Here is a 20,668-nt window from a genome sequence, read left to right on the forward strand (position 1 = left end):
ATTGTCCCACAATGGGTGAATTTACAGCAGCAGAAAGATGATTGGAAATGGTCACACAAATGAGGACCTTAAAAAATTTGTAAGAATAACATAATAGGGGATTTTTAAAATATAAATAATAAAATACTGTACTGTAAAGTTTTTTTAACAAAATAAAACTGTGCACCTGGAGAATAAATAACCAATATACAGCTATGGACATTTTTACAGTAATGGATATTTTGAAAATAGCAGCAACATCAGAGATTTATGCTTTGTTTGTCAAATGTAACGGCTGCTAAGCGACAGAGCATACAGCAGTAAAGGCTGCTGAAGGCTTGACCTGTTTGAATTCATTGCCAAAACTCTTCCAGTCTCCTTATTTTCAAGGACTTCCACGGATCCAGTCCTGGTAAACCAGGTCCTTGGAGGATGCAGCCCATACATTCGTACAGAGCCAAGGGTCTGAATACTTATGACCATTTGATATTTCAGTTTTTCTTTTTTAATAATTTTATGCTTATAAATAAGCAAGGTACTTTTTACGCTGTTTTGTGTTGTTATTTTAATCTGTCTTTTTCCAACTTTTGTCACAGAAATAAAAGACAGTCACCAAACAGTTTTCCAACTCGTAGTGAGTATCTATTATTTTTCATTGGTGACATAAGAGGATGGAAACTGACTGATAGAACGGCACAAAAACTAACAAGTTAATAGCTTGACAGGAAGGATCTCTTTTACAGCTGACCTTAGAGGAGTTTGACTGAAGACACTCGCTCAGTATGAAGGTTTGATGAAGAGGATGGTGAAGGTTGTCCATATCGTTCTTCGTTTTCGATTTTACCAAGGATTCTTTGTCTCCACAAGAGACTGATAGAAGATCTGCAACATCCAACTGCAAACACGGAAGGACCTGAGCTTCTTTAGAAAGTAAAGTCTGCTCTGTCTATTGTTGTTTACCAAGTCATTTAAATAGAACTCATCTATACAGCCAGTCACATTAGCATCATTAAGTCCTCCAAAAGGCCATTATCAGATGTATAAATGAAACCCATTTCATTCTTTCTTTTACACAAAGCACACTGCTCAAGTTTAATCGGTTCAAACGTGGTCAGGTATTCATATTCCTCTGCTTCATGATAGTAATGGTGCTTATGTTGCTCCTAAAATCTACAGCCATCTCTTCAGTTAACATCCAGGATCTTTCTGCTCAGACAGTGGACCCTTCATTCTCCCAGGACCCAAGATCTCTTATCCTAAACCCAACAGTCCACAGTGAAGCATGGTGGTGGCAAAATCATGATGTGGGATATCTGCAAGGGGCTATCTTTTCCAGAAATGATTTGATAGAGTTAAGGCTCCAATAATTAATGGGATTAATTGTAATAAATTGATTATTGAAATAATGGTCAAGTGATTTTTTCATTGATTGTTAAATAGAGTGCATTAGCTGAAAGAGATCCCCACTCAGAGCAGTATTTATGCCAAAATTGTTAATATATGTATAAAAACTGTGCATTTAAGATGAGATACCTTTATTGTCTGTGAATATTTTCTATTTAGAACTCTTTAAGTGGCATACTTTTAGCTTCAAGTGGTTTAAAATCTGTTTCAAATCTTTTTTAGGGGGACTTTTGCGATCCAATTATTCATCAATTAATCGAAGAATAATAAACAGATTCATCCATGAGCAAAAATAATTGTTACTTTTAGCCCTAAATAGAGATACAGAGTAAGACTGGAGAAAAGGATTGTTTCATTAAAGGAGGACAATTATCTTTCAGTGCGACATTCTACGATGGACCATTTCATAAAGATAAAGATTGTTCAGTAAAAATAAAAACTGAATGTTTGGCTCATTGCCTGTAGACAGCATTCATGGACAAATTGAACGCACTCATCATAAACACACAACTAATGTCTCAGATGTCAGATTGACTTCATGTGACTCCGCCTCCAATGTGACCCTCTGCTGAAATGTCTCTCGTGTTACATGTGGTTTTTTTTATATCTCAAACTGTATTCTGTCAAGGATAAAGTGTGAAATATGCTTTTTTTCCCCTCTCTTCCCCAATATGGCACCTATCTTTCCACAAGGATAAAGGCAGTGCTATAGGTAACCACCAGGGACCTGGGCAGCCAGCTAACCGGTGGGAACCTGGGAAGCCATAAGAATGCGTCAAAGGCAGCGTTCTTCGGCACGCATGGTCTCAGTAAAACTGTTTCCCCTCTCACCCCCCACCCCATGTATGCAATGTATTGTGATGAACGATTTGTACTAAAACTGTAATCTCGATTGCAATGTAAATTGCATATTTGACAATAAAGTTGATTGATTGATTGATTGATTGATTGATTGATTGATTGATTGATTGATTGATTGATTGATTGATTGATTGATTGATTGATTGATTGATTGATTGATTAAAGCAATATTTTGTGGATGAGGATTTTTTTTAATGTGACAATGAATATTTGCTTCTCAACTATATGATTACTATCCATCCATTTGTACATACTTCTGATCATTTTGTTCCTTTAAACACAGATTTCCCTCCTGTTCTTCTATGTACAATATTATCAATATTTGTAAATATTGTAAATGTGTATTCTTAAAAGGACAACCAACGTATGTGGTAAGAATGTAATATTAAGCGATGGCTAAGAACACCCTGATTTATAATTACCTGTCAATTTGAATTGGAATTAAAATGCTGACACCTTAAAAATAGTGTATGCTTTTGAGTAAATGAGGCCAGTTGAATAATTAGAACCCACTTCCACTTATAAAGCCAATGGAGGAGTTTTGATGCACAAGGGGCACAGGGCTAAATTTGACACCCATGATCTCTGACCGCTCAGATGGTGCTCTGTCAGCCAATGGACATTAATATTTTATATAAGATTAGCTAATGCAAAGCTGGTCCTCAGACCTCCCGCTTGCTGTAGACGTGTCCCTACCTCAACATGGCACTTTGGAAGACTTTTAATGACTCCTCGACTCCTGTTAGATGTTAAAAACATGCTTTATGATCGCCTCATCTGATGCAGGGGGTGAGTAATGAGGGGGTCGCAGTCGTCAGCTCAGATAAATCAGGATTCTTGGTATTCTTTGAAGAAACTTTACTCGTTAAGCAAAGAATCTGCAGCAAAAACTTTTAGAACCCTGAAAAGTCCCGTCTGTTTGGTTAGTCCTCTTGGAAGTGGCTCACCTGTGATGGTTTTCGTGGGATTTCCATAGTTTTATACTAACATGTTCACTAAGATATTCCTAAACTAATAACTATGAAGATAAGGAAATGGAAAATGGATTGGCCTTTGTGCATTCTGACATGTTTCAGAAAAGAAGTCTGATAACATCACTAACCTTCACTGTTTGGTGTCCTGGATGGTAAAACATAAAGTTCAGGAGGCCCTGAGAGCTTAGAATGTTTTTTTGTTTTGTTTTTTTTGGTTTTCAGATATTTTTCAAGAACTTCTGGTTTAAAATTTAAATGAAACTTCAAAGTACTTTATCAATCCCAAAGGGAAAGTAAATGTTGCAGTAAGTCATAGAGTTTTTGTGTCGATAGCTGTAGGCAGGAAGGATCCTCTGCAGAGGTCTGTCTTGCACCTGTTCAGGAGAAGCCTCTGACTTAAGACACTGTTGCTGTTTAAAAACCTTCTGAAGAGGATCCTCACTGTTGTCCATAATCTTAACTTTATGAAGAATTCTTCTTTGTGAAATAATCTCCAGAGGAGTTCCTAGAGCAGAGCAAAGCCTTCTTTATCAGCTTGTTGAGCTTTTTTAAGTCATTTGCTCTGATGCTGGTACCCCAGCAGATGATGGAGGAATAGCATCTGCAGCATTTTGCTGCAAACACTGACAGACCCTAGCTTCATTAGGACGTCCAGTCTGCTCTGTCACTTCCTGTAGAAGGTTTCACAGTTGTGTCTCCAGTGGGGTTTTATGTTCAGATGAATACCAAGGTATTTATACTCCTCTATCGCCTCCACTTCTTCTCTCATTATGTTAACAGGATTCATCTTGTTCCTGTTCTTGTTCTTCTAGAATCTACAATCATCTCCCTTGTTTTGTTCACATTCAGGATCAGATGATTGTTTCCACACCATGCCAGAAAACGGTTTATTCAGCTCCCTGTAATCAACCTGTCGAAGAATGTGTTCAGTTATTTGCTCTGTCCAGACTTCTATTTATCTTCCTGTGATCTTTAGATCTTCTGCTGGAACTTACCTCCCAGCCTCCCCCTGTATGTCTCCTTTCTTTCTCTTATATTAACCTTCAGTTTCTTCTGTATAATCCTCATTAATACCTTGTCTCCCTTCTTAAAGGCTTGTTTTTTTTCCTTCTTCGCTTGTGGTCCCTGGTTTATTTGAGAAGCATTTAACTGTTCTTGTAGGAAGGCAGTTATGCACACAGAAAATTATGTAGTCAGTCACAAGCACAGTCATTGCATTGATGTTCTCTCCATGTGGCTGACACAGTGTAACCGAGTTTGTGGCCTCAAACAACCTTGCAGGGCTTCTTCAGCCTCCTATGACCATCTTATTACTGTTATTTTTTATTGCAGGTTGTCTCTTATAAAGTGGCTTATACTCTGTGTACAGAAAAATAAGATAGTGAGCTGATTTCCCAACAGGAGGTCTTACTTTAGAGATGTAAGACTCCTTGACATTTGCATAAAACAAGTCCAAGTCCTGCTGGAATACAAAGGGACCATTTTATATCATCCTCCTTTATTCCATCTCTATTCTCCCTTTCCGTAATATTTGTTAGTTCATTCTTTAGCTTTATGCTCTCTCTGCTAGTAGCTTCATCTGATCTATTCCTGTTTGGCTGTGACATCATCCTGGAAATAAATATCAGCTGTCCTGCTGCCATCAACACCTTTGTTTATAGTTGTTGGAGCTTAGCCTGGTTTTAAGTGTAGTCCTGTTTCTCTGACTGTGACTAACTGGATGTGCTCTCTTCATCCTCTGACATGGGAGCTGGCTCGGAGCTCATCTGCTTGACAGTTATCTCTGCTTGTTTTTCAATGTCTGCTTCTGTCTCCTTAACCCCCAGTAGGCTTCGGCAGATGCTGAGCCTGGTTCTGCTGGAGGTTTCTTCCTGTTAAAAGGGAGTGTTCCTCTCCACTGTCACTACAAGCATGCATGGTGTGAGGGATTACCTTTTAGTCAATGAGTCGATGCAATTAGCTGGTTTTCCTGGCCACTCAACCAGATGTAATCCTTTTGAATCATATACTGGTCGACCGATCTGGTTCCTTCACTTAAAACTAATAAAACTAAATAAACTGGTAAATAATTAAAGGGTATAAAATCGTAACTTCAATAAAGTTAAATAATTAACATTAATGTTATTTTTATTATTAAGTGCCCAGGGGTACTTTTTCTGCCTCCAGCTATGCTCCGCCCCCAGAGAAATACACAATATTTACAGACTAAAAAGGGATGTGCCAGCATCTTTCCTTTCTAATTCCCTGATAAACCTTATGTCATATATCGTTTTATCATACATCAGGGAGGCTGATCTTTCTTAGCCATGTGCTAATATAAAGAATCCCATCATATTCTCTTTTTCAAATATCATGACTTTTGATAGATGAAATAAAACATCCAGCTTCTACCTGATTGCAATAAAGTATGAGTGGAGAAAACTGTCTATATTATTAATAAAGATTAGTCTGAACAATTTCAACTTAATAGCTCTGTGCTTTTCTGACAGTTTTTTTCCCCTTTGAGTTTGTAGAAAAAGCTACAGTTGGCATAAAATATGACTCTGTTAGTTTTTATATATATATATGTATATATTTTATATCTGCTCCATCCTCTGAAATTCCAAGCAGTTCGCTGCAGATGAGTTATCATGTTAAGGGGGAAAAAAACCTACAAAAAGTTCTGGTTGTTGAAGGGGAGTTTTTCCTTTCTATGGTCCCCACATGCTTGCTGAGGATGAGGCATTGCTTCACCCTTGATGCAACTAGCTGTGCTTTCTTTGATTGACAACTAGGACAAAACAGGTTTAAATATAATTGATTGATTAGCTTATGTTGTTTATTTCTGGATATAATTTGGATCTGATTGCCTAACTGTACTTTAAGGTTTAAATTGCTTGAAATTAATAATGAATAAAATAAACTGAAATATGATGTTTTATTTAATCATTAGTTGAATCTAGTTGTGTTTTTAAAATGATCCACTCAGTTCTGCTGCATTCAGAAACACACTTCTTGCATTAAATGCATAAAAACAGGATATTCTCTTATCCCCCCCCCAAGCGGAAATGGACAGCACACAATAGGCATCAGATCTGGCAACCCAGCCGCGTCACCACGTGATTTATTTGGAAATCCTACATCCAGGACCTGTTTTACGGCTTGATCCGCTGCAGCTCTTTTAAGGCTGAAAAGCCAGAGGTGTTTTCTGCGCGGTCATCCCTGGATGTTGTTTAGATTTTAAACATTTGAGGGAGATTTGAACGCACATGGTCCGCCATGTTGCCCACATGATCATCTGCACGCTAAACGCAGCAGATTGACCCCATCAAAGGCCTTCCTGACTCTAAATGATCTGATCTTTTCAAACAGAGGCTTATTTCACCAGCATGGAGTCCATGTTGTTATATAACAGTGAGATTTATCAATGGTGCGTTTTTAACCACTGCTTTCAGCTTATTAGCCGTTTCCTCAGCCTTTTGGCGTCTGGTCTATGTCTGGATGAAATTAGTGAGGAAACCCGACGTTTTAGCGGCCGACACAGCTGAGAAGATGAACTCTCTCAACCCTGATCCCGGCTTCTGATTGGACCGGCGCGGCGCTGCAGCCTCATTCACCTAGGAGAGGAAAATCTCTCCAACTTTAATAAATGCTCACTTCCGAGTCGGACCGCGAGTCGGTTGTCATGAAAACCATGATATGCATGGATAAAATGCAATTAACATAATGGGGTTTTTTAATTGCCAGGCGTGCGCCGCTGATTGATGCTGGTGCGCGTGCGCAGCGAAGGAAATATTGAGGAAAAACGAAAAGAACAAATGTCTTCAAAGAGAGTATAATAGGAAAGAGAGCTCACTCTGATTTTTTTTTCTTTCCTGGAGACATTTTCAGGCTTTGCAGAGAGCACGCGCGATGATTGGGACTTTTCACGGATAAAAATGGGAAAATATGGTTTTCAGGGGAAATCATTTTAAATGTATTTCTATTTATATTTCATGGTACAGTAGCCTATGTCAAGATTAAGTTATGCCTTGTATTTTTCTGAGGATAAATGCCATGTTGACATTTTTCCAGCATTCATTTATAACCTTCCCAAAGAGGGTAAGTCAGAAAGGTAATTGCTCAAGAAATAGTCCTGGAAGGAAAATTTGGTGGAAGGAAAAAATACTTTTTTGAATTGTCACCTTACATCAATAAGAATTCTGATGCTGGATCTTCACATTGTCTAAGATATAATCAATCAAAAGCAATTAAGACCAGAAATGAACAATCCCTCTTAATTTATCCTACACCTGATAAACTTAATTTACTCAGGATGTTTTATCTAATTAAAAATCTTATCACTATTTCAAGTGGCCCAGCAAGAACCCTGATTTGATTCTGCTAGAAAATCTGTAGGAGTAAGCTAATAACTATATAACTGGGAAGGAGGTCGTCTAACCTTAATTACTAGAAATTGACTTATAATGTTTACTGGACAGATTATTTTAAAAATGCATTCAGATTTATAAAAAAAAAAATCCTGAGAGAGTCACAAATAGTTCGTAAAAATCTATCCTTGAAGTTTAATAGAATCAATTTTTTTTACCTTATTGGAAAATCTCCAACATAATGGATAATTGTTGCAGCATCAGTGTTTATCATTAAAATATAAGCAGATGCATGCAAAAGGATGGCCAGAAATGATAAGAAGCATTTAAAGGCTGCAATAAAAAAGGCCAAACAGGTAACTGATTATTGGAAAGATGATAAATAAGTTTTCATTTGCAATTTTTTTTTGTGTGTTAAATAATAATTAAAAAAAGAATTTCCTCAGCACACAAAAAAATTAGCTCCTTGTATCGTTAAAGAGATTTTTGAGTTTTTTCCAATGAGAAACCAACTTGTTTGTTGAATGTTAATAACTTTAAAGATAAGAACAACTTTTAGCTCAGCTACAGGCCTGTTTGTAAAGAATCTGAGGTTTTCCATTTAGGACTGAATTCAGAAACGTTTTTATTCCATTTATTCATGAAGGATTATCGTCCTTTTCTAATTGTTTTGGGGTCCTGCTGGCAGAAAGGAATATTCAAAATGTTTTACCACATTTGTTTTTTTTTATACGTATATAGAGTACAAGTTACCCTCAGCCATCAGTATCTGGACAGGCAGTAGAAAATAGATTTCTGACTCCAAGAAAATTAATTATAATGTTTAATGGACAGATTATTTCAGAAAGGCATTCAGATTTATAAATAAATCCTGAAAGAATCACAAATAGTTCTTAACAATCTATCCTTAAAGTTAAGTTTAATAGAATCAATTCCTTTATATGGTGTTCATATTGGAAAATCTCCAACATTATTTGGAAATTCTTGCAGTATCCATGTTTGCAGAATGATCTCTGAAGCTAAAGGTAAGCTCTTTTGAAAATATATTTTTTTTCTCTGCTGTGTTAAGGTACTTGGGAGGATTTTTGCAAATTCCACATACGGTTAAAAACAAACAGCTGCCAAATGATAAACCAGATTAATTGTAAAAATCCCCAAAAGCCCCATCGTGTACGCTAGATAACCAGATTTTAAATATAATCTCTTTTCCGAGTGAATACAGAGATATAGGGAAAATAGCAACCTAGATCTTTTAACTGAAGACTAAAACAGGTTTGGGGATAATTTTGATTCGTTAAGGTTACATTCATCTCTTCTGTCTTATCAATATTCAAGGTGAAATAACTGTTCCCATGAGAGAGAGAGTGTTGTTTGCTGCTCAGAGAAAGGTTCCAGGACATATTTACTTATGGAAAGATCGGGCTAGAAATCTCCTCTTATTATGTCAGAACAGCAAACTATATAATATGTATAATTAATCGTGATAGGATGGCTCATACTGCATATTTATTAATTGGAAGGTGTTCAGCAATTGTTTTGCAAAAAAAAAAAGGCATAAAGTGTTTTATATTAAGCAGGACTAAGTCGATCCAGAGTAAAACCAACCCTTTGGTGTCACTTCAGGTGGATATATTTTGGGATGAATTTAAACCAATGTAGCATACAGAAATGTGGGAGCATTTTTATCTTTTCTTATAGGAAGAGTTTGTCTGTGAATGATGATATCCACGTCTTGTTACATTCTCATTAGCCCCAGTCCAAACTCCCTCATCTGATAGCTCTCCTTCCAGTGTTGCCAATGTATTAACAGCTGTGTATCGCCTACCATTCAACTCTGAGTTCCCTTTAAGCTCTGAGAAAGGACACGTTCACAACATTATGCAACAGAATAAGATTGTCATAAAAGAAAAAATATATTCTTCATTAAACTAAGATGTTTATTCCGGTATGCTTCAAAGTAAGCTTTTATAAACTTTCATTAAACTTTGGAAAATGATTCAGTGGCGGTTCTAGACCAAATGTACCAGGGGGCCAGGAGGGGGGTTGCATGAAGTGAAATTTCTTTTCAATAAGGTTTAATTTAAATTAAATATCTTATGAGGTCAATATACATTCATAATTTAGGAAATTTTACATATTTTTGACTTATTTTAAGTTAAAATTACTGTTTTCTATCAAATCTGAATTAGAACTCAAGAAAAACTCCGCTGTAAAAATTAGAGTATTTTTTTTTTTAATATGTTTTGAAGAAAACATTTAGCAGATGAAAACTGGGGTCCTATCTCAATACCACTGAAGCTAACAATGTCTGTTCCAGCGCATATCATCATTAGAACTTCTTTGGCTATGTTCACACTGCAGGCCTTGATGCTCAATTCCGATTTTTTTGTGAAATTGATTTTTTTGCGTTGCCGTTCATATTTCCAAATATATGCGACTTGTATGTGGTCTCCTGTGTGAACTGCAGGCATACAAAGCAAGTGTCCCCCATGCGCAGTACAGGACGCAATGACATCACAGACCAGCATGCTCTATGTTTACGGAAGTAAACATGGATGGTAGTGCCAGCGCGCATCTAGCTGTCTTTTCCAACATAAATACTGCTCTCTTCATGGTTGTTGTTTTTCTTGCTGTTTCTGTGTAGCAAGACACAGAATAGTGACCTTTGTCAGGTATTAATGGCGTTCAGGTTGGATGAATCCGACCTGGCCGTTCAGAAACAGGTCGCATTTGAAAAAATTTGATTTGTATCGGATTCAGGACCACATAGCCAAGTGGCCTGGGTCGCATTGGAAAAAATCAGACCTGTGTTGTTCAGCCTGTTAGGAAAAGATCAGATCCAGGTCGCATATTGGCCAAAAAAATCGGATTTGGGTCACTTCAGGCTGCAGTGTGAACGTAGCCTTTGAGTATTATGTCTTCAGCACAGGGGCCATAACAGGGGCCAGGACATGATCTACAGGGGCACTGCTGGTCTATAAATCAGCTGGTCTGCTGGTCTATAAATCACTGAATAGAGCACCTCAATACATAGCAGTTTGTTTTCAGTGCATCAACCTCCCAGACCACTCAGGTCTTTTAGTTCCTGCCCACTCTATTCACCCAGAACTAGAGCCATCATGGATAAGCAGCATTTAGTTCCTAGGCTCCACTGATCTGGAATAAGCTCCCAGAAGACTGGAAAAAAGCTGAAAGTTAGAAACCCATTTGTTTAGAGCTGCCTTTGACTGCTGAAGTTAAACTGATCACTGAGGTATCTTTAGTTTAAGTTTGTGGCTTACTGTTATATATGTTTTTCTAACTGCGTTTATAATGTTTTCCTTTTTAATTGCTCTATTCTGTTTTTATATTCCTTCCAGGTTTTTGTTTAATTCATGTGCTCATGAAATATTTTTATTATTTTGAGCTTACATGGAGTTTCTATTGGTGTCTGAGTTGAGCTAGATTTTGAGCTAGAAAAGTTAAAAAACAATCTACTGGATTTAGTTTTTCCAAGTTTGAAGACGTTTCTCTTCCCACAGACTGCCACTCTGGGTCCCTGAGCAAGAGCCTTAACCCCACACTGCTCTCCGGGCGCCGCACAATGGCAGCCCACTGCTCCCCAAGGGGATGGGTTAAATGCAGAGAAGTAATTTCCCTCTGGGATTATTAGAGTATGTAAAAATAAAAATCATCCAGGAAGCTTTTTTCAAATCAAAATGTCAGAAATAGCGTTGAGTTTGAGGCTTTATAGAGTGGAGCAAAAACAAAGCCTTGTTTTGGCTTAGATGGCAGGCGCTTCTGAATACCCATAAAATCCATGGTGAGAGTAACGCTCAATTGTTTGCTAGGTTGGACCCATTCAACATGCATGCGCTTGACGTCAAATCCACCGAACAGCGCAGGAACATCAGACCTGAAAGGATAATAGGCTACAAGCTTATAGCTGCATCTGCTGTGAACTACTGAGGTCTCAGTCTGCTCATCAAACAATGTTTTAGTCATAAAGGGCAAAAAAGAGGGCTGTTTAAAAAGAACATTTACAGTAAATTTCAAAAGATTAATTATCAAATTGATCAGAGGGACGGATTATATATGGTCTCATCTGTTGGTACATATCATAAAATATGAATTGGGTTTTACACTTTAAAACAAATCTAAACAACTTATCATTTCATAAAATCAGTGTATTTGCCCTTAATTTAAGGATGTTGATTAGATGATCTGCAAATAGAATAAATATTTTTGCTCTTCAAAAAGATAATTAAGTTTTATACACCTGGAATAAGAAGTTGTGGTTGTTTTTATTTTATATTCAACATAAATCATCTTATTCCATAAGGAGAGCCCACCTGCCCTCACCATCTTCTACAGAAGCACCATAGAGAGCGTTCTGATCAGCTGTCTCACTGTGTGGTGTAGAGAGGTTATCATCGGGGATCCTCTTTCCTCCATTAAATACATTTCATCCCAGTGGTGCGTGTGCCGAGCCCGTAACATCATCAATGACCCCATCACACCCCCACCATGGACTGTTCTCCCTGCTGCTCTCTGGGAAGATGCTCCTCAGCATCCGATGCAGGACCAGCAGATTCTGTAACAGCTTTTCCCCTCCGCCGTCACACTGCTAAACTGTTGAAAAAATAAAAAATAAATCTAGTCACAAATCGGGACTCTGCATCACACCAATAACATCAAACCAAATAGAACTCAACTCGGAAATGTTTTTTTTTTACAGCATTTTTGCACAATTTATCCACTATACCTTTTATTTAGAAAGCATGGGTGTTTAAATATATGCGTATATTTGTTAGCAAAGGCTGTAGGAAAGTATAGTTTGTCTTTATTTAGAAAATAAGGATGTTTTGCCTGTTCATTTTCCTGTTGGAACAGTGTAGATTGACTTTGAGGTTCTGGCGCCACCCCTCAGTGTACATTGGTTATTGCCTGGCCACCCTTATAAAAATGTTCTGGCTACGCCTCTGCAGGGATGGAGCTAGATGGGGGGCCAGAGGTGGCCATGGGCACCCTTAGCCAATCATTGGCAACCCCTACCTTTTTTTTTTCACACTGTAATACAGATGGCAGCAGTAATACTCTGAAGGGGAGTGTTAAAACTTATTAAACATTTAAATTTTTCATATATTAACAATTACTTAACAACTAAAACACAGTGCACATCAAAATACTAACATTAAAGTTGATATATAAAGAACTCATATACAGAATATTATGTCTTTGTTAGTCATCTACGAGTCTTCAGTGAAACCATAGATAAATAACTACTTTAATAATTACTAAAACATCCACTTAATGTAATTATTAGTACATGTAAATATTAATTTTATGCAAAACAATTTTTGATAAAAGTAGGTAATGACAATAAAAAAGATGTTCACCCCAGAAATGTTGTGCACTATACCTTTTATTTAGACAGCATGGATTTTTAAATATATGCGTCTACTTGTTAGCAAAGGTTGCTGAAAAGTTTAGTTTTTCTTTATTTAGAAAATATGGATGTTGTGCTCATTCCTGTTGAAACAATGTAGGCTGACTGGGAAGTTCTGGCGCCTATCTGCTTTCGGCCACCCCTCAGTGGCCACTATTATTCAAATTTTCTGGCTACGCCTCTGAGCCTCTGGCTGTATTGTAAATTATAAACATGATATTCACATACTCACATCTAATTGTTGGTAGGGACAGGTAGGTCGGTCCAAAATATTGGTAGGAGCATGTCCCTTTGCAAACCTACGCTCTGAATTATGAATCTTTTTACAGCAGTTACTCATGAGAAGAGGTGTGGGTGTAGGATGTTTGTGCTATAGACGATCTCTGCACGTGAAGCCTTGTACGTAGTGCGCACGCGCCCTCCGGATTAATGTCAAGGCACAAAATTGGCGCTACAGCGTTTCGAGCTCTCCTCCGGTAAGGATATTCTCCACAAGGGTTTTATTTCCCACTTTCGTGCCTAATTGGTTAAAGTTTCTGGAACTTGTGCGGGGAACCAGTGGGGGTGTGTGTGTGTGGGGTTCCTGGGGAAGTCTCCGCTCAGTCACAGCAGCCAAAGGAGGTTAACTAAAGGCTGAATAAACTGTTAACGTGACCAGCTTTCCTCCCCGGCTCCTTGCAGCGGCCGCCTCTGCTCTCCAGTATTGTTCCGCAGGCTTCCTAATGGCGGACGGCAGGCAATGCTGTTTTCCGCTGGAAGGAGGGGGGGTGGGGGGGTGGATGGGGTGGGAGAAGGGCCAATTTTATCCGGTTCCACCAACCATCTCTAATACCTTCATTTAATCAACCGTATAACATGTGACGTAAAGAGGATTTATTCACTTCTTACTGTTTACCACCATCACCATGGCAGAAATAATAGGCGCGTATAGCGCCCCTAGCGGTGAGCGGGTATAGCTGCCACTGATTGCGCCAGGGTGGACTATGTGCTGAAGCTGGGCTAACTTTCCAATTAAAACCCCACCGTCACAGGTATGGTCAATATAAGCCTTTCTTAGGCGAATCTCTGATCTGTTTAGATGTAATTATTATGTTGAGCAGCAGATGAACCCAATCAGGTTGGGTTATTGAGGTTATTAACGCTTCAAACGTTTTTTGTTTCTGAATGTCGGGCTACGTAGAGTGTAAAATAATAATAATAATAATTAAATAAATAAATCGCGTATGTGCGTTCATCTATAAGCAAGCTGCCTTTCTTTTCTTTTTTTTTTTTTAGCGGCGTTTTAACAATGGCGCAGTCTGTGTCTCCTCTCCTCCCCTCCATCCGCCGCTAATCCAATGGCTGTTTGCGCCAGGAAGGGCAGGGCTGGAAGCGGAACACCCTGAACCACGTTTCTCCACAAAACTTGGAACCTTTTTCTTTCCCCTTCAACTCGGGCTTATTTACGGCCGAGTTGCGCGGCTCAGGTAGTTGCGCTTTTGTGTCTTTGGATCAAAGTTTTGGAGCAGCTCTCCTTCATCGACAAGTTTATCCAGGATAAAGCGCTGAAGGGAGGGATCAATGAGGAGAAAAGCAGGAGGAGGAGGTCCCCGTTTTCTATTAATCGGGCCCCTGGAACCCATTTGGCGCTAAGGTGGTCGCTTTAGTTTCCCCTCCTTTGATGATCTTCCTTTCTCCCATTAAAGCTCATCAATCAGGGTTTTATTTGGATCTGCAAAACAGCCGCTTTGGGGGGATTTTTGTGGCTGCGCATTATGCATCATACCCTCGGTGACATAAGTCTTATATAATGATCTCACGCTTTTAATTTGAATAAGATATGCAATTTTACCCTCATTTAGCGCAAAAATCTGCATATCTCCACAAATATGCAGAAAACCCCCCAGAATGCATGAAGTGGAAGGTGCTGGAAAGGTAGAGGAGCACCTTTATAGAGGTGGTGATGTGGCCATGGAGTCTGGTTTTGTTGCAGGGAGGCGGTCTCTCCTCAGCTCCAGCCCTCCTCATCTGTCCACCTGGTGTCGACGTTGGGAGCAAGGTTATATGTCAGAGCTCATTAGTGCTGGATCCTCGTTTTTTCTTTCCTCTCATCCACGTGCGTACAGACTGTCTCCCAGCTCTGCATTGCAGTCTGAACTCAGGCAGTTTTCACCCCCCCCCCCCCCCCCCCCCCCCCCCCCGTTCATGAGATGGCTGAAAAGCTGGCGTTCATTGCTTTTTGCAGCTCAGCTTGGCTTTGAAGAGCTGCTCCACCTATCCCAGGGTTGTTGGTTTTTTTAACCACTGGTTACCATGGCATTTTCAAACACACATATATATATATATATATATATATATATATATATATATATATATATATATATATATATATATTCTACCTGAACAGATGCTGTCTGTTGACACTACCTTCATATGCAGGTGTTTCAGGGTGAAGAACATGAGTGTTGGAGTAATACTGGTTAGGAACTGCTAAAAATGGCTCAAAGATCTGGACTGCCGCTTTGTGTTGTTGTGCGCTTCCTGTTACGTGAGCAGACAGCCCGTCTTCCTCATTTAGCTTCAGGGTTTTGCTGTGAAGCAGATGTTGATTATCATTGGGTTCAACATTTTGCAGCATCTTCAGAGCTTATTAGCACAAACCACTAAAACACAAATTCAGTATAATCTGAGTAGCCTGATAAACCAAACTAAATGGGAGATTAAATGTGTAATTTAGTCTGGCCCTGATGAATGAGACATTGGAAGACTGTTGATGAGAACAACCCGTTGTTTTTCAAGCCATGTCTGTGTCTATTGGCCAACGCTCTGACCAATGAGCGCAACTGACTGTGACGTAGTTAGCGCAACAGAAAGCTGGTGGGGGAGTGCAAACAAACAGCCTGTCGTAAAACGGCGAATATGTCCTCCTTAAAAATGAATGAGCGTAGAGCCTCTTCCTGCTCCCCATGTCTAATCCTTCCAAAACTGATTCCAAAGCTGAGTCAAACGGGAACTGTTCAATAGTTGTTCCCATCTTCCTTGTTGTGTTTTTTCCAGCGTCGTGCAGCTTTGTCGTCACGCTCTCAAATCCCCGCCCACATTGCATCCAGAAATTCAAAACACATCTCTGCGTTGTGATTGGCCCGCCAGTTCTGGGGCCTGGGGCATTGACCGAGGCTAGAGCACTCACAGGCAAAAATGATTTTGGCCGCTGGCGGGTGGGGCTAGTTTACTAGGCTATAATCTGAGTGTATATTTTTTTTAACAAATACAAACAATTATCTTTACCCACTGCTTGAATAATGTGATGTTAACTTATTGGTTTTGATTCCGAAAGACTTTGATTAATGCATAAACTAAAGATACAATAGAATAAACAACTTAATAAGGGATTTCTTTTTTTCTTTTAGTCACTTTATGCATCAATCCAAAGTTGATTGATATTACTTGTTGACTAAAAATGAATTGCACTGCCCTTTTCTTAAAAACCTTGGCCCTAATCAAACGGAGACCAGTTTGGATGGTTTATTTTATAGATATAAACACCATGTTGCTGTGTCTATTTTTGGATGAGTCCACTGTTTTTGTCTGAGGTTTGAATATTTTTTTGGTGCGGTTTCACAGCGCCACCGAAAGTCCTGGCATGTGTACTACATCTTCCTTGATGCTTTGGAAATGCAGCTTTTTCTAAGACCTTGATGTAAATGTACATTCTTCGTGTATACTAGGCCTTAAGGCTGATTTTTTACTTCGAAACTAGGTCGCCTGCGTAGGTGTCGCAGTGAACAAAAAGACATCCCCGCTCCCTCCGCAGACACTCTGCTGCACCTCTCCCAAATTGTAGGTCACTGCACACAGTGCCGCAGACAGGAGGCCGGCTTGTTTTGTTTGTATGACGCAATTGCGGAAAACAACTTGTGAAGTTGGACCAGCTAGAAGAGCGAGGTGCACGAGAACGCTGGCACAATTTTTCTTTGATATGGGATTTAAATGACAGGTCCTGATCAAAAATAACACCAAGATTTTTTACAATATTTAGAAATCAGTTTAATCCCATCCAAATGAAGTGACTGGCTAATCAGCTTATTTTTCAAAGACTCTGGTCCAAAGTCTATAAATTCTGTTTTGTCTGCATTCAGAAGGAGAAAGTTAAGAGTCATCCAGGTTATTATGTCTTCAAGACATGCGTGTAATCTATGTAATGGGTTAGCTTCATCTGGATTTATAGACGGATATAGCTGGGTATCATCAGCATAACAGTGAAAATTAATCCCATGCTGTCTAATAATTCTAGCAGCTTGGAGCAAAGAGAATTGGTCCTAGCACTGATCCCTGTGGTACTCCAGGTAACCTTTGAGCATGAGGAAGATTTGACATTAACATGAACAAACTGAAATCGATCAGATAGATACCTTTACCTGTACCTTTATTCCAACAAAATATTCAAGTCTTTCTAAAAGAATATTATGGTCAGCTGTATCAAATGCAGCACTGAGATCCAACAGGACGAGCACAGATACAAGTCCATTATCTGGGGCCACGAGAATATCATTAGTGACTTTCACCAGAGCTGTTTCAGTGCTATGATGAGCTCTAAAGCCAGACTGAAGCTCTTCAAAAAGTTCATTATGGTGTAAGTGATCACACACTTGTTTGGCAACTACTTTCTCAAGAATTTTAGATAAGAAAGGAAGATTGGATATAGGTCTATAATTGACCAAGTCATCTGAGTCAAGAGACAGTTTCTTAAGCAGAGGTTTAATTACAGCAACCTTAAAAGCCTTAGGTACATCTCCCTGTAACAGAGATAGATTAATCACATCTAAAATGAAGGAGGAGATCAAATTGAATATCTCCTTAAATAACCTGGTTTGAACTGGATCTAACATACAAGTTGAAGGCTGAGATTAGGACAATAGTTTTGCTAACTCTGAAAGTTCAACTTGATCAAAGCAGTCTAAACCCGGTTCAGATTCTATGGCTACCTCAGATGCTGCTTCACCTTCCAGAGACAAACCAATCGCAGATAGAGGAGTGCTAATGATCTTATTTTTAATAAGATCAATCTTATTTATAAAGAATCCCATAAAATCATTACTGCTAAGAGCAGGTGGGATGGACGGTTCAACAGAGCTATGGCTCTGGGTGAGTTTGGCAACTGTATTAAAAAGATATCTATGATTATTCTTATTCTCCTCTATTAATGAGGAGAAATATGATGCTCTTGCTTTACAAAGGGTTCTCTTATACAGCAGTAAACTATTTTTCCAGACTGGGTAGGACTCCCGTAGGCCTGTTGAGCGATATTTTCTCTCCAGTTTCCTAGCATTTTGCTTCAAAGTGTGCAGCTCTGCATTAAACCAAGGAGCAAGCTTTCTAATTTTTTATTTGTATGACCGCCATTGCAGAAAACGACTCGTGAAGTTGGACCAGCTAAAAGAGTGAGGTGCGTGAGGACACTGGGACCCTTTTTCCACCTAGATCCCCGCTCTTTTTCACCCTCATGTCCCTCCTTTGTCGCACAAACTTGCCCCCACTTCCTCACCGCCTCAGCAGTATCTAGACCCACACCTGATTGTCCCTCTTGCATTGTGGCGTGGAATAATATAGCACAGACCACGCTTCAATATTGAGCATAAATCAAAAATATCTGCGACAAGCTTTAGTTTACATCGCTAATGCAGACTAATATAAACTCTTGCTTTTCATATGGTATTATAGGCTGTTATTAGCTGGTCGATCAGTATGTATACTTCCTGAGGTAGCAAGCATGCAGCCAACATAGATGACATTTTATGCTTGCTGGGGAGCATTTGGTTTGTGCTTTTTGTGCTGCAGATTTGACTGGGAGTCTTTCCAGACTGACGAGCTGTGTATTGAACACACATGGTGGACGTCAGTCAAGATGTTTTTTGGTTGTATTATTTAGTTGCTGCGTCGTTGCTTCTAAGCAATAAATCACATGAGCTTAAAAATTTGGTTGGTTTTTTTCACCCCTTTAATTGGTGCAACATTTGGAAGAAAAATATTGGGGCTGAGCAGCAGAGTTGCAGCCATTAAAAAAAACCCAAACACTTTCACCTGTTTTTGCAGGTTGTTAGCTTTGTTTATTGAATCAGATTACTAAATTTTCTACTGTTTCTTTCTCCTAACAGCAGATAATAAACCAGCAATGCATGGATTTTCCACAACCACATCTTGCACATCAATATTGGAAGGCCTCCCAGTTGGAGTTTGTGTTTGATTAGGTAAAACGGCTGTATGAGTTACTTTGCTGCAAACTGCATGCTAAAGCTAACCCCTAACCCCCCTGGTATTCAGTAGGGTTGGGGACAGGGCTGCATGCAAGTTAACCCCAGGCTGTGGGGCATGCATTGACATCTTAGGAGACAGAGGTAGGAGATATTGGATTGCCACTGGTTGCAGACTCCTATTTCAATATCTCTCAGCATTTAGATGACCTCCCAAGCCTTTGTGAGGGACATGCAGCTCCTTCAATTCACACTCTGACCCTTCCCCCACATGAGGGGGAATCCTGCTTTGTCCTTCTGGTCAGCCGGCTGAAAGGAAGCTAAAACACTTACGACCTTATGCAAATTAGAAGTATTTCCAGAACATGTTTCTTCATCAGAGGCTTTAGTAAATTCTGTTTATTTTCATGATCCCAGTTAAAAAAGCATCATCTAAAGGATTTTCAGGTAGTTCTGTCAGTTTCTGTGAAGTAAAACCCGATGATTACATTGAGTCATTGACTCCTCCCTAATGAGCTTGCTACAATTTTTGCTTGTTTTTTGTTGTTGACTCTTAAGCAGTCCCTCAATCTGAGCATGCATGCTGCAACAGTGGAGAGGAAAAAACAAACTCCCTTTTAACAGGAAGAAACCCCCAGCAGAACCAGGCTCAGTGTGAGCGGCCTTTCGCCAAGGCCGGCTCGGGTTCAAGGAGAGAGAAGCAGAAATACAACAATAAGCAGATATACATTAGGTAACTGTTACGAGCTCCACAGGTGGCCTAGTCCAGGGAAGACAAAGCCAGGGAGACAAGAGAACATGCAGTTAGTCATAGTAAAAGAAATAGGACTACACTGAAAGAAATATGCCCAATATCTACAACGGATATTGGGCATATTAATGAGTGTAGCCCTGATGATATTTCAATCCAGGATGGAGTCGCAGTCAAACAGGAACAGACCAGATGAAGCAAAAATAAAAGATAAACAAAAATAAACAGAGTGGACATAACGTTATAGTGGAAACTGACAAATATTGCATAATGGGAGAATAGAGATAGAAAGCAGAATGATGAAAAGTGGTCCCCATGTCCTCCAGCAGCCTAAACCTATAGCAGCATGAATACAGAAAATAGTTAAGGATAACCAAATTATTTTAATTGCAGTTTGCAAAGATATTCGTGAGCAGAGATACTCAATATATAATTGGCACCGTTAAGTAGAACATTTTCATTTCCTATTATGCAATGTTTATTGCTGAAGGTTTGTTGGAAAGCATGACTAATAGCTAATTTAATTTCTTTTGTACGTTTTTCCTTCTCAAATGGCTAAATATAGTGTAACCAGGTGCTTCTTTCCATCAAATCCACTGCATGCTTTTCACTGTTGGTCAGCTGACTGAAAGGAAGCTACCATGCTTTTCTGTCTTGAACAAATTTGCCTGGTTGGAGATACCGTAAATCCT

The 20,668-nt window shown here is 39.1% G+C and overlaps 1 protein-coding gene across 5 annotated transcripts in view; it reads left to right on the forward strand.

The window, feature by feature from the left end:
- Positions 1 to 13,384: 13,384 nt before the first annotated feature.
- zmym2 (zinc finger, MYM-type 2) overlaps positions 13,385 to 20,668 on the forward strand; it is a 48,868-nt gene continuing 41,584 nt past the window's right edge. For 2 of the 5 annotated variants that reach the window (XM_038302640.1, XM_038302641.1), the window contains exon 1: positions 14,923 to 15,033. In XM_038302640.1, coding sequence (XP_038158568.1) covers positions 14,938 to 15,033 — 96 coding nt within the window. In that variant the 5' untranslated portion in view covers positions 14,923 to 14,937. Of the gene's footprint in view, positions 13,472 to 13,900; positions 14,027 to 14,373; positions 14,629 to 14,922; positions 15,034 to 20,668 lie in introns of those variants that run through there. The other 3 variants (XM_038302642.1, XM_038302643.1, XM_038302645.1) reach the window with 3 other exon arrangements.

This window comes from Cyprinodon tularosa, unplaced genomic scaffold, assembly GCF_016077235.1.
Source record: "Cyprinodon tularosa strain WSP-4 unplaced genomic scaffold, ASM1607723v1 ctg497, whole genome shotgun sequence".
NCBI lineage: Eukaryota > Metazoa > Chordata > Actinopteri > Cyprinodontiformes > Cyprinodontidae > Cyprinodon > Cyprinodon tularosa.